The sequence below is a fragment of the Rhipicephalus microplus genome, chromosome 5, assembly GCF_043290135.1.
Source record: "Rhipicephalus microplus isolate Deutch F79 chromosome 5, USDA_Rmic, whole genome shotgun sequence".
Taxonomy (NCBI): Eukaryota; Metazoa; Arthropoda; class Arachnida; order Ixodida; family Ixodidae; genus Rhipicephalus; species Rhipicephalus microplus.
This window is the reverse complement of record NC_134704.1, coordinates 30,994,719-31,008,504: the sequence shown is the minus strand read 5'-3', so window position 1 is coordinate 31,008,504 and position 13,786 is coordinate 30,994,719. Positions and strand designations below refer to the sequence as shown.

General features: G+C 47.4%; 1 protein-coding gene across 5 annotated transcripts in view; it reads left to right on the top strand.

The window, feature by feature from the left end:
• Positions 1–13,354, top strand: part of LOC119174771 (SEC14-like protein 2) — an 82,253-nt gene extending 68,899 nt beyond the window's left edge. For all 5 annotated transcript variants that reach the window (XM_075895139.1, XM_075895141.1, XM_075895140.1 and 2 more), the window contains 4 exons: positions 4,862–4,948; positions 6,216–6,322; positions 7,467–7,755; positions 12,954–13,354. In XM_075895139.1, coding sequence (XP_075751254.1) covers positions 4,862–4,948; positions 6,216–6,322; positions 7,467–7,755; positions 12,954–13,045 — 575 coding nt within the window. In that variant the 3' untranslated portion in view covers positions 13,046–13,354. The remainder of the gene's footprint in view (positions 1–4,861; positions 4,949–6,215; positions 6,323–7,466; positions 7,756–12,953) is intronic.
• The last annotated feature ends 432 nt before the right edge of the window (positions 13,355–13,786 follow it).

Below are 13,786 nucleotides of genomic sequence, written 5' to 3'. Positions count from 1 at the left end.
AACAAGCCCCACTAAGGCAGCGTCCGTACCGTGTGTCATCTGCTGAACGCCGTGTCATCGACGAACAAGTGGACGACATGTTGAAACGTGGCATCATCGAGCCCTCCAACAGTCCCTGGGCTTCACCGGTTGTTCTCGTCAAGAAAAAAAGACGGATCCATCCGGTTCTGCGTTGACTACCGCCGACTCAACAAGATAACGCGCAAAGACGTATACCCTCTGCCGCGCATCGATGATGCTTTGGACTGCCTACAAGGAGCAGAGTTCTTTTCTTCGTTAGATTTACGCTCCGGCTACTGGCAGGTGCCCATGGCAGAGGGTGACCGCCCGAAGACAGCCTTTGTAACACCGGATGGACTGTATGAATTCACCGTTATGCCCTTTGGCCTCTGCAATGCGCCTGCCACTTTCGAAAGAATGATGGATACCGTCTTGCGAGGTATGAAATGGAAAACGTGCCTCTGTTATTTGGACGACATTGTGGTATTTTCAAGCGACTTTGCGACCCACCTCAGCCGCCTTGAGCAAGTTCTTACGTGCCTTTCAACGGCGAGACTTCAACTTAACTTGAAGAAATGCCACTTCGGCGCTCGCAAGCTTGTAATTCTCGGCCATGTGGTTTCTAAGGACGGCATTCTCCAGGACCCTACGAAACTTAATGCAGTCGCGGCGTTCCCAAAGCCAACCACCGTCAAAGAGCTTCGAAGCTTCATCGGCCTATGTTCTTACTTCCGGCGCTACGTCCGCAATTTCGCCTCCATTATCGCCCCCTTGACCAATCTTCTTGCCGGAAGGTCTGATTTGTCAGCGTGGTCGCAGGCGTTTGATGATGCATTTCAGGAACTCCGACGGCTTCTCACCACGCCTCCCATACTCCGACATTTCGATCCATCTGCTCCAACGGAGCTTCATACAGACGCTAGTGGTGTCGGGCTAGGTGCCATACTGGCCCAACGCAAGGATGGCTTTGACGAGTACGTCGTTGCCTATGCCAGCCGCACCCTCAGTAAAGCCGAGAAGAATTACAGTGTAACTGAAAAGGAGTGCCTTGCCATTATTTGGGCAATTGGAAAATTTCGGCCTTATTTATATGGACGTTCGTTTGATATTGTGACAGACCACCATGCGCTTTGCTGGTTATCTTCACTAAAAGATCCTAATGGTCGGCTCGCTCGTTGGGCATTGCGGTTACAGGAGTTCGACATCCGTGTTGTCTACCGTTCTGGCCGTAAGCATTCCGACGCCGATGCCCTGTCACGTTCGCCATTGGCTTTAGAACCTGTCGGCTCGCCTATCTCCACCAGTGCTGCCTTGGCCATCAGCATTTCGGACATGCCTTCCGGGCAACGCAAAGATGCTTGGATTTCTTCTCTTTTGGACTTGCTCTCAAACCGGACGCCCGCTCCAGTTTCCAGGACGCTTCGCCGTCAAGCAGGACACTTCGCTATTCGGGATAACCTGCTTTACCGCCGAAACTACAGTTCGATGGGTCGTAAGTGGTTGCTCGTCATTCCCCGACATCTGCGCTCTGACATCTGTGCCACGTTCCACGATGATCCGCAATGTGGCCACGCTGGTGTGTTAAAAACATACACTCGCTTGCAGCTGCGGTACTACTGGCGCGGTATGTACCGTTTCGTTCGCCGTTACGTAAGGTCTTGCCTTACGTGCCAGCGACGCAAAATGCCCACTCAGCATGCCACAGGTCCCTTGCAGCCGTTGCCATGTCCAGCACGAGCTTTCGATCGTGTCGGAATCGACCTTTACGGTCCGCTTCCCTATACTTCGAGTAGCAACCGCTGGGTCATTGTCGCTATCGACCACCTAACGCGGTACGCTGAAACAGCTGCGTTACCTTCTGCTACCGCAAAAGACGTTGCGTGTTTTATACTGCAAAACCTGTTTTTAAGGCATGGAGCACCTCGAGAGTTACTAAGCGACCGCGGCCGCGTTTTTCTCTCCGATGCTATCAAAGCGTTGTTGAGCGAGTGTCGCATCATACACCGCACTACCACAGCCTATCATCCGCAAACTAATGGGATGACAGAGCGTTTTAATCGTACACTTGGGGATATGCTGGCCAAGTACGCTTCATCCGACCAGTCAAATTGGGATAGCATACTGCCTTTTGTGACATATGCTTACAACACTGCAACGCAAAGCACCACTGGATTTTCGCCTTTCTTTCTTCTTTATGGACGCGAGCCATCATCAACAATGGATACTATTCTTCCTTATCGACCGGACCCTTCAGAGATGACTACCGTTTCTCGAGCAGCAGCAAACGCTGAAGAATGTCGGAAGCTTGCTCGTGCTTCACGTCACATGACCAGACGCGCCAAAAACATCGCCACGACGCATCAGCCACGCCTATGAGCTTTGCACCGAACTCACTGGTGTGGTTATGGATTCCTTCTACTCCTCCAGGACTCTCCCACAAGCTTTCGTCCAGGTACCATGGCCCTTATCGAGTTATACGCCAAACATCCCCTGTCAACTACCTGGTCGAGCCGCTGGATGCATCTCCGGACAAGCGCCGTCGGGGACAAGAAATTGTACACATTTCTCGGCTCAAGCCATACCATGACCCTTCTGGGTACACCTGTCCTTAGGTCGCCAGGATGGCTCCCTCATGGGCCGGGGGTGATTGTAACGAGGGCAGTGGGCATGGAGCTCGAATATAGAAAAGGAAGAAGACTTGCTGTGATCGCAGGCTTGCGTTCAGTTAGCCCTTGCGCTCAATAAAGCTTTCGTTCGCCGAGTCAACTCCTGCTGGTTCAACACCCCGTTTCAATATATATATATATATATATATATATATATATATATATATATATATATATATATATATATATATATATATATATATATATATATATATATATATATATATATATATATATGTGTGTGTGTGTGTGTGTGTGTGTGTGTGTGTGTGTGTGTGTGTGTGTGTGTGTGTGTGTGTGTGTGTGTGTGTGTGTGTGTGTTTGAGTGAGTGCGACTTTATTATGATGCGCAGAGCTATAACTGTTCAGTTCCAAGTCATATTTTTTTGAAAGTCTGATACGCCTCATCAAAACGGGAGAAATTACCGTCGGCCAGTGAAATAGCCAGGAGTCGACGTGCCAGGCTCATGCCCCCGCCTTCCGAAATATATTTTTCGCTGTTGCATACAAAGCGGAAAAGGGCCATTTCGAAGAGGTCCCCTCCTCCCCCCGAAATAAAAAAAAGATGCCCCCTTTTCTTGAAAGACATTCTGCCTATGCCCCTTCCGCGCGCATTAAAGCGAGAGAATAAAAAAAACGATCACTGATTAAGTCACTGTACGCCGGCGCAGATCAGTAGCTAAAGTTCTCAACTGTAGGCCCGAAAGTAGCGGGTCCGAGATCCCGGCCGCGGTGGTCACATCTCCGTGGAAGCGAAATGCTAGAGGCTTATGTACTGTGCGATGTTTATGCGTGTTAAAAAAAGACCAGATGGTCAAAATTTTCTGGGAAATTTCTGTCATAATGAAATCATCGTTTTGGGACGTACAAACCCGAATACTAAATTTTGTATACGTCACCATGTGAAGTCATAATCACATCATTAGCCGCCATAATTTTTGACGACGTGATTATGGCGTGATGACGCCACCAGGCGAAGCCGTCACTTAGCCAAAGGAGGGCCAATTTAGGGGGGTCATTGAAAAACCACGGGAAGTGCAGAGAGCTTCGAGCGCATCCGATTCTGATCTCGGAGGCAAGGCTGAAAGACGTTTAGTTCGTGAAAACTTCTAAAGGGTGGGATGAAGGTGAGGGTGGACCATAGTTGGCCGTGAAGAACTATAATGGCTTTCACTTTCCTGTCAGCTTGGGTGATTGCAAAAAAGACCGTGCGATTATGTATTCCTTCTAAAAAATTACCAGTGCTACTACCATCTTGCTTCGGTGAGGGTGTTTCAATGCGAGTAATAAACAAAAATAAATCACAAATAACTTGGCTCATTTAAGTCTCATACCCCGGCTGTGCTCCTATACCATCTAGCGGCCGTGCTCCTACGAACCATAACAGGTTATATTTTTAGTCACTGCTGTGTCGGATCCCACCGCTGCCACCAGTTGTAAGAGATGGGAAGGAGGATCGCTGATGGCATCCCACCGCTGCCACCAGTTGTTGCGGATCCCACCGCTGCCACCAGTTGTAAGAGATGGGAAGGAGGACAACTGGTGGCACCGGTGGGATGCCATCAGCGATCCTCCTTCCCATCTCTTACAACTGGTGGCAGCGGTGGGATCCGCAACAGCGCAACACTGCGAAAGCGATACAGAAAACACTATGCTGATTGGGCCCCTGATGCTTGTGTGGGTTTGGTGTGGCGAGTCAAGTAAACCAGTTGACTATATCACTTCATGAATCACGCCTTAACCTTTGTACACTTTACTGCGTAAGTTTAGCCGGAAATGTACGACGTCTTCTACAAAGTGTTGCAGGGGAGACAGACACAAAAGAAACTCACCTCTTTGCCAGTTTTCTGTGTTGTGTACCGATGAATAACAGGCAAGTACAGTCGAACAGTCTGTGCTTGCTGGGTATTCACGCAAAAAAAATCAACGCACAAAACAAAGTGTTAGGAAGTCAAAATGGCTCCAGCCAAGTTCGTAGCCATTTGAACTTCCTAAATATTCTACCCAGCCGTAAAGATTTCCATCAAAATGTTTACATTTAAAACAACGTTTCGAGAACACGTGCAGCCATCGTGCGTAAAATGGTGTGTCTTGATGATTTCTGGGCTACGGTCTTGAATTATTTACCCGGTGCGTGTATGGTATGCCTGACTCACTTATTTACAATCATTTCTTTTTTTATTTTTTCGACGCAGCGCCAAACTTCTTTCCCGTGGTGTGGAAGATGGTGCGGCCGTTCTTGACGCAGGCGACGACTGACAAAGTTCAAGTCTATGGCAAAAGTGAGTGCACTGCTGGCCGATAACTCTGAACAAGAGTGGAACGTACTGCTTACATCCTGGTCACACGTGGCATCATGCGTGGTGTTTACAAATTGACGATATATACACGTTCAAATATACAGGACCTCGACAAGTGTTTTAGTACTGCGCAGGTGAACATTCCTGTACGAACTGAGAAACGTAATTCACATTTAGTGGCCTTCTATAAATCTCTCGACCTAGCGAAGTAAGGTTGGCCACTGTAGAACCGCGGAAGGCATTGAGACGCGGATTTGACGCTACCAGTGACACTGGGACACAGAGGCAGATAAAGTCGTTCAAGCCAATGTCCCCACATCCTTCATATAATTTAAGTAATACTATTAAATAAACGCTATAGTGTCACGCACACATTAAAGATCAAAGTTGAGACTGCACGCTTACTGTGTCACATTTTATTCATCGCTGTCACTTCTTCTGGGTGCCGGTCACTACTGCGTCAGTTTCGTCCGACGAGATCTGGTTATTTTAAATAACGGGTCTGTTAATGTTTAATACAGGAACTTCGGCTTTCCAAACTGCTCACGTCCAACATGTAAAACTAGCGAATGTTACGTTTGTAAGTGCTGATTAGAGAAAACAGAGAGTGAGAGAGAGAAAGGCTTCAGCGATAAAAGTTGCATACTAGCTTAAAAGGGCCTGCAACGATTTTACAAGTAACCATCGAATGGTTCCTTTAATGATATTTATTGCCTAACGAATCAACCTCTCCAAAAATATTTAGAATTTGTCAAGTACGTGCGGATCGATATATATTTCTCGCACAATAAATGCTTTATTCTCTCGCACCGACGAGAGAGCTGGAAGCTAGGCAAGGATAAGGTCTCTCGAGGGACAACTTAGGGAACGAGGGATGGCATGGGCAAAAAAGAAGTTACGTCGAGCTTGCATGATGACCTTCATTTTTTTCTTTTTTCTTCCAACGCGCGGCTTACGTTCAGTGTGATTGCGAGTGCAAGCGCGGGCACGGGGCGGCCACAGCTAACGGGGCTCAAATCAGCCAATGGCCATGCAATTGGGTATATGACGTCATTTGTAGAGAGGAGAGAATAATATCTAGCTCACTTTGCGAATTATTTGTAATTTTAGGCCACGTGCTTCGCTACAAGCTTTGGCTCGCGTGTTCTCAGAAGCTCGACTACCGATCTGCAGCATTTCCTCACAGTGCTGAAAAAGTGTTGCAGGGTCGCTTGAATAAGTGTGAACACGTGTGTTTTCACCACGACAGCTGGTTGGAAGGAGCACATACTGAGCCTCGTAGACGCTGCCCACCTACCGGTTCACTGGGGTGGAGACATGGTGGGACCAGATGGCGATCCACGATGCACGCACAAGGTCAGTCACCGCGGATTTAACACACCACCTCAAAATGCTTCGCAAGAGCAGGTTTAGTAAACAAGTAGCTAAGAAATTATTGGCCTTCCTGGTTAAACTACAGGTCATTCAGAGGCAAATATTAAGGTGCTAAGAGTATATGCCTCATGATACCTGGTGTGATGTCATATCATCATATGATTGTCACGGACGTAACTAAAACAACATTTACCACTTGGTTTCTCTGATGGCAAAAATGGATTCCGGATGACTCCGATTCGCTCCATGTAAAAATGGGGGCTTTGTCAGCCGCAATAAGAGAAACATTCAGGAACTTTGTCACCACTAATAAGTGCACGCTTTCGGCATTAAGCAGTGCCAAAGATATTCCACAAATATCTGTGTCTTAGAACTGTGGTGTGCTGAATAACCATAATACAGGAGAAAAAAGCACGGTACAACAAAGCAGGGCATTATTGTGTCGCGAATCTCTCGGTCACATTACTTGCGGCAGAGTTAGCCTTCCTGGAAGCACGTCATTGAGACAATCTTTCTTTGCTCATACGCGTGTTCTTCTGACTACGCTCATATAAGTGTGTGTTGTTTTAATAAATTCTTAGTTTGTGCAGTGTTTCGTCTTTCTCCGAGTCTCCTGTTTTATCGTTTTTCTTCGTTCCACCGTTCTAAGATGAATACCAACATGCCCAGCAGTCCACCTTTCAAAAGCTATCTGTGTTTAGAACAAGTGGTTAACGATTTAGAATACTTGGTGCTCCACTATGGGAGAGCATAACGCCGTCCCGCCTGAAACTCCTGGACCCTTGTACGGAAGCTTCTTCAAAGGTTGCTGTCATCCACCTGACAGTTGCTCGTAGCTACAGCTTTGTGACCTGTGCTCCCCTGTGATCGTCCCTGCTTTCTTCCGGTCAAAATCTCGCAGGTAGACGACAGCTTACGCTTTCAAAAAAGAATGACTAGTGGGCCACCACACTGGTATTTGTCTGTTTTTATTCTTTAATAAATAAGCGCATTTACATTAAGCAAGTGGTCAAGCTAGTCACCCAACACGTGGTTCTTGATTAGACGATGCTCCTGTGCAGCACATATGCATTGCTGCAGTCTTAAGCTGAAACAGTTCGATAATCGTCCGACCATTTGCTCACAGGTGAACTTTGGTGGCGTGTTCGAGGAAGGTAAAACGCATCCGGCTTGCTCCGTGTTCGACGAGAAGGGCGCCCAGCGACACACCATCGCTCGACGCGATAGGTGGGAGCTACCGGTGGATGTGGACAGGGCTGGCTTGCGGCTCAGCTGGCGGTTCCAGGTCACAACGGGAGACGTGGCTTTCGGTCTGCGCATGCGCAACGGGGAGCGTCTGCTGCCCCTGAGACGCCTGCAGGCCTGCAGTTACTTGCCACAGGAGGGAAGCTGGGACTGCGGCACGCCTGGCACGTGTACGAATCTTCGTAGATTGTCTTCGAACGTGGCTCCCGTTGCACGCGTGCCCGTGGTTTTGTTATAGCAAACGAAGACGCACAGAGTAGTGTGGCAGGAGTATAGCGTAACGGCAACATTCAGTTGAAGGGATGTGCCCAAGTAAGGAAATTCTCAATTAACTAAAATGAAAACAATGGGCCGAAAGCGGCAGCTTCTTCTGAAGACTATTTTTTATAGCAGCAAGTTGGACAGACACAGGCAACATTGCAGCAGTATAGAAGCTTCAGCTCGTGCCTTGTGTAGGGCTTACGATACGACTGCAATGCTGAGAATTTTTATTCACTACATAACAAGCATTGGATGAAGCTTGGTAAGCGAGAAGGGCCACATAATAGAATTTTGGTGCCTGCTTCTCAAAAAACTGTCAGGCCTGCATGGAACGCGCCGCGCTGTAATAATGAAATCTGAAGAGTGGCCTTTTAGAGCCCTTTTTTTACACTCTTTGGGTTGCTTCTGCAAGCACACTTCACTGTAAGCACTGCTTCTGCAAGCAGGGTACCCACGACGCCATAAATAATCATAATTTTGCGTTATACAGTAGGCAGGCATTGCTATCTTTCGTCATTATTCGGAGAATCATGGCAACCACTACACTATTGTAAGAAATTTGTGCAAATATTTTGTGCAGTGGTTCACGGGAATGAAGAATTATGTCTGAGGTGGGTATGAGTCACAGTTTAATAGGCGATCAAGAACAAGCTTTTTTAATGGGTTGGAGCATTGAATGACCCACTCGTTACGTTGTTCGCATTGTGTGACGCCTAGCCGTTTCTTTACTGTTCTAAAACAATGTATTACCAATACTAAAAGCTGGTGCACACCGGCGACTAGCAGTGCTCGCGCGACCATTTGCGACTGGTCGCAGACAGTCGCGACTAGCAAAAGCAACTACTTTTGCTAGTCGCTTCCTGACCGATTTTTTACGTCGCTTGACTGCAGTCGCAAAGCTGCTGGAACCAATCAGCGTTGCTCAATTTTTGTTTTCTTGTTTTTTTTCGACGATGTGCGAGAACGGACGAAAACAATGAATGCGGCATGCTTGGTTCGCTGCGTTCACTCAGCTGGCGGCGATCAACTGATCGGCGCCGGTCTCCAGAGTTTTCGCTGATAACGAGATTCGGACGTGACTCTCCAGTTTTGCGACTTCCGGTCGCTCGCATGCAGCCTCTGCAGGTGTGAACATCAGTCCCTTTTTAGTAACCAGTCGCGAATAGTCGCGCGACCGCTGCAAGTCGCCAGTGTGCACCAGCCGTGAGGCGATTCTTTTCCCGGCATCAAGCCTGTCTAAGGCCAGTTTCCAAACGGCGTGGCTCAGTGGTAGAATGCTTGGCTGGCACTCAAGGGACCCGTGTTCGAAGTGCATTGTGATTCTTGTGTATTTTCTTAGTATTTTTTTCTTTCTCATTTCGTGCGACAGTGGTTACAGACATCGGCGGTGGCGGACAACTACGGCACCACACGCGACCTTGTGATATTTTGCTGTAAAAAGAATGTCTGTGAACATGAATGAATGAATGAATGAATGAATTAATGAATGAATGAAGACAATAATGCCGCGAACCATGCATTGGGTTTGTTTATTTGTGTTTTGCTTTTTCGGTCTGGCTGCGCCGGCCTGTGCTATCACTGTGTTCACGGCGTTTCCAACAAACGCTATCGAACAGCGCTTCGAGCGCTTCGAACAAACAGCGTTTCAAACAAACGCGATCACAGCGTTCTCGATACAATTCGACAATTCGAGAAACGCTCGCGCCGAGGGATATAAATTCCCGCGCAGCCGATGCCGCGACATTCGATCGCCGACGCTCACTAGCGTGCACGTCGCTTTGCCGACCGCTGCTTCGCCGCCTGTGTATTCTTTCAGTTGTTAGGGGAGCACAAGCTCCCCTAACAACCTCACCATCGTCATGGTTGTCCGCCCGGTATATCTCCACTGAATTGAGGACGACACAGCGAGCAATGGAAAGAAAAATGGTATAGTGCAACCTTAAGAGACAAGAAGAGAGCTGAGTGGATTAGGGAACAAACGGGGGTTAAGGATATCATAGCTGAAATCAAGAAGAAGAAATGGACATGGGCCGGGCATGTAGCGCGTAGACATGATAACCGCTGGTCGTTAAGGGTGACTAACTGGATTCCCAGGGAAGGCAAGCGGGTTAGGGGGAGACAGAAGGTTAGGTGAGCAGGTGAGTTTAAGAAGTTTGCGGGTATAAATTGGCAGCAGCAAGCACAGGACCGGATTAACTGGCGGAACATGGGAGAGGCCTTTGTCCTGCAGTGGGCATAGTAAGGCTGATGATGATGATGATTATGATGATGACAATGCTCGGTTACTGCAGCGTCCAGTTACTAATACCTTGCGCGTGATCACTGAGTCAATGGTGCATCTGCGTATTCGCAAAATTTCTTCTATACAGACATCTAATCACCCATCAACCTCGGCTACATTTTGTTTTCTTGGCATCCTAGCTTTTATTTGGACAGACGATCGTTTCTCAGCGCTGAAAACGTTTTATAGTGTTTATTCCTGTCCCTCTTATCTATGTCGTAGACTGCGCACATGATCGGGTTAATCTCTCCATGTTTGTTCCACTTTCTCTCTTTTTTTTCTCACTCTCTCAGTCGAGTCCACACATGTGCGGTAGCCCACTCTTCGCACTCTGTGCATTGATACGGTGGCTAGCATAGCATTGAGCAAGGCTTTTTTTTTCGCTGGGTACGTTGAAGCTTTTCGGACCTCCATAGCGGACCTCTGAGTGCCAGCGCACGTACATATCTGCCCCTACGCAGCTGCTCGGGGGGCGTCATACGCTAATTGTGCTCTCAATTTCGCAAGCGCTCTCGTCTCCGGAAGCGACCGTATCTCGGTTCAGGGCACGGAGTTGAACTGGAGCGTTGTTTGCGATCGGGTGAGAACAGCAGCTTGCCATCTCGGCTTGCCATTCGCACAGGTCGCGCTCGACGTCAAAGGTGTGACGAACTCTGCGTGGTACTTAAATTATGGAAACGAAATCTTACCGTTTCTTTAGCGTGTGCTAAGGAGAGGAAGGACGAAAGTCAGTTCTCTCGTGGGGTAATATAATTTAATGATCCTGAATAATCTTCTCACATGGGTTGCATTGTTACTTCCTAGAACTATTTTTTTTTTCGGTCATCTGTAAACGTCATCATTGCTTGTGAAATCTCAGACTTCGTCACCTAGGTGTCTTTTCAGATTTAGTTGGTCATATCTCACTTTGACACTTTATTGAATGTTCGTTCACACTTGATTCGCTTGCATAACTGTACTCCATTAATTTCAATTTGATTCAGCTTTAATTAATTTTAGTTAACATGACGTTCACCTTTAATGCACCTTAATCTGCCTTGTTTGGCCTTTAATGTATACCTTGATTCACACTTTGTTCACTTCGAATCGCTTCACATGAATTTATTACATAAAGTGTAGCGGCTAATTGTTGCCGAGCTTGTTGGTGGAGTTAAATAGAGCGGCAAGCATGGGGTCACATACATTCTTTCAGTTTCTTGTCTTTAGAACTTTTTAAGGCGCACTGAATGCCTCATGAACGGCGAAAGTCAACCATCTTCCAACGTCGGCGTCCCCCGTTGGCGGCGTCAACACGAGTGATGCATGAAGTCACCATCGTGTGATGACGTCATTACATGACGTTATCGGGACGCCACAGACGGTTGAAATAGGTGACGTAATGATATGACATCAAAGGCTTGGTCAAAGGCTTGGTCAAAGGCTTGGTCAAAGGCATGGAGGCAGCGCAAAAACCGAGTGAGGTGCAGATAGCTTTCCCAGTATGGTGGGCATGAAGGAAAGAAAAACCAACAAAGAAGGAAATGACGTCACGCAGCCCGCCTTGGCAAGACAACCCGTATTGAAGCCTGCCGTGTCTGTCTAATGCGTCACCTTTTCCCGGCAAGATCACGCAAGCAACGAGACTTGCCGAGACTTCGCGGTATGGCGCCAGATAGCTTTTAATCGAAGCGGGCTGCGCAGACCGGGCAGCTCACACAGGAGGTTCAGAAACGGCACACCGCCGAGACTACTAAAACGTACCGCACGACCTGACGTTTTGATCACGTGTTTGGCCGATACGACGTGCTTCACTCGTGTGACGTATTTGTTTGTTTGTTTCCCTGGGATAGTGGCTCATACCCACTCAGGGGGATTGGCCAAGAAAGTGTAGTGGAGTTTTTCTGTGATAATTTTAACTATGTGTAATGAATTTGTATTATAATATGTTCCCTACTTCTTCTTTCATTTCTTTAGCAGGCGCGTAGCTGTATATTTTTTTTTTGGGGGGGGGGTGGGGGGGCATCTTTTTTATTTCGAGGAGGGAACCCCCTTAAAATTGTCATTTTTTTGCTGTATATGCTATGCCAATTTTTTGGGAGGGTGGGGGAGGCAGGGGAGGCACGGGCCCAGTGTGCCACCCCCTGCCTACGCCCCTGATGCGCGATTGTGGGGCAGAATCAAGACATCGAGCTATGAGAAAAAGTAGGCGACGTTCATATTCAACTCGTCTTATGTGAATACACAGGGAACCATATCCCATTTCTTTTTTAATCTTTTTTTTTTTGGTGGCTTGAGCGGCCTGACTGTACCGCTCTTTTGCGCCAGCCAGAACGTAGCTTAACCGCTGCATGCCCGATGCTTCTCGTACCATCAGTATTCCAACGTTCGCTTTGTTAACAATCACGTGCACATTGTATAGTAGACAACGCAATTTATGGAAGGAAGAATTGACAACCACGTCTTAAGTAGCATGAGACCTCGAAGAAATCCGTACGGATTTCTGAGTAGTGAAAACCCCTGAGTTAAAGAAAATTTCGTCATGGTCACGGGATTAAACCCGGGACCAACGCGACCGTTCCGGGACGATCCCTCGGTCCGGGACGAAGTTTTCTTTAACTAAAAGGATTTAACTAAAAAGAATTGTGTGAATTGGTTTTGGTGGCTTCGGGCTACAATAGAGGTGGTTCACAATCATCGCATTCGTAACCTTTCCACCACGTTGCGGGATTACACAGAACATGTTTGCAGAGACGTAATTTATGTACCCTTTCTTTCAAGCCTTTGCGGTTTCACGCAATGAGCCAATACAATGCTGTCGTATGAATATTTTTTTTTGTTTTTCTGCAGATGTGCTTGAATTCGACAACAGCTACAGCTGGCTGACTGACAAGACAATAGCCGTCGTGGTTACCGTGCAGACACCGGATGAATATTCCTGACCACTCATCGCCAGCTACAACTTGTCTATAACTACGTATATACTCGCGGGGATGACCTTAAAATTCTGGACATGCTCCCCGCATAAATCCGTGGAGGATTTACAATCGGAGGGCTGTGATCCGTGCTCTACAGCAGGAGTTGCACTGCCTCACGATAAAAATGAGCGCCAGCGTGGCCGCGCGGTCGTCACGTGACAGAAAAAAAGATTCATGACGACTGGAATAGGCTCGCAGCTTGAAACTTTTGCTACTTTGTTTATGTGAATTTAGCGCCAAAAGGGAAATAAAGGTTATATGTTTCCTGCTGAAGTAACGTACCTTAGACTGAGAACCAACGTATGGAATAAAAACATATTGCTCGAGACGTGCAGGTTTCATCGTAGAACTTGTGACACAAGGTGGGTTGGCAGAGTCAAATAGCAATCTCGGATCAATCTATGTTGGTGTTTTAGTTTAGTCAAAACTTGGTCAACCGGCTCGAGCCACCAAAATACGTAAACATTTATCCTTCTGTGCCTACGGCCTCCTAACGACCCACGGGATGGCTTATGCTCTCCCATAGTAAAGTACCTCGTACTCTAAATCGTTGATTGATTTGATTTGTGGGGTTTAACGTCCCAAACCCACGATATGATTATGAGAGACGCCGTAGTGGAAGGCTCCGGAAATTTTGACCACCTGGGGTTCTTTAACGTGCACCCAAATCTGAGTACTCTGAATCGTTGACAACTTTTTCTAAAC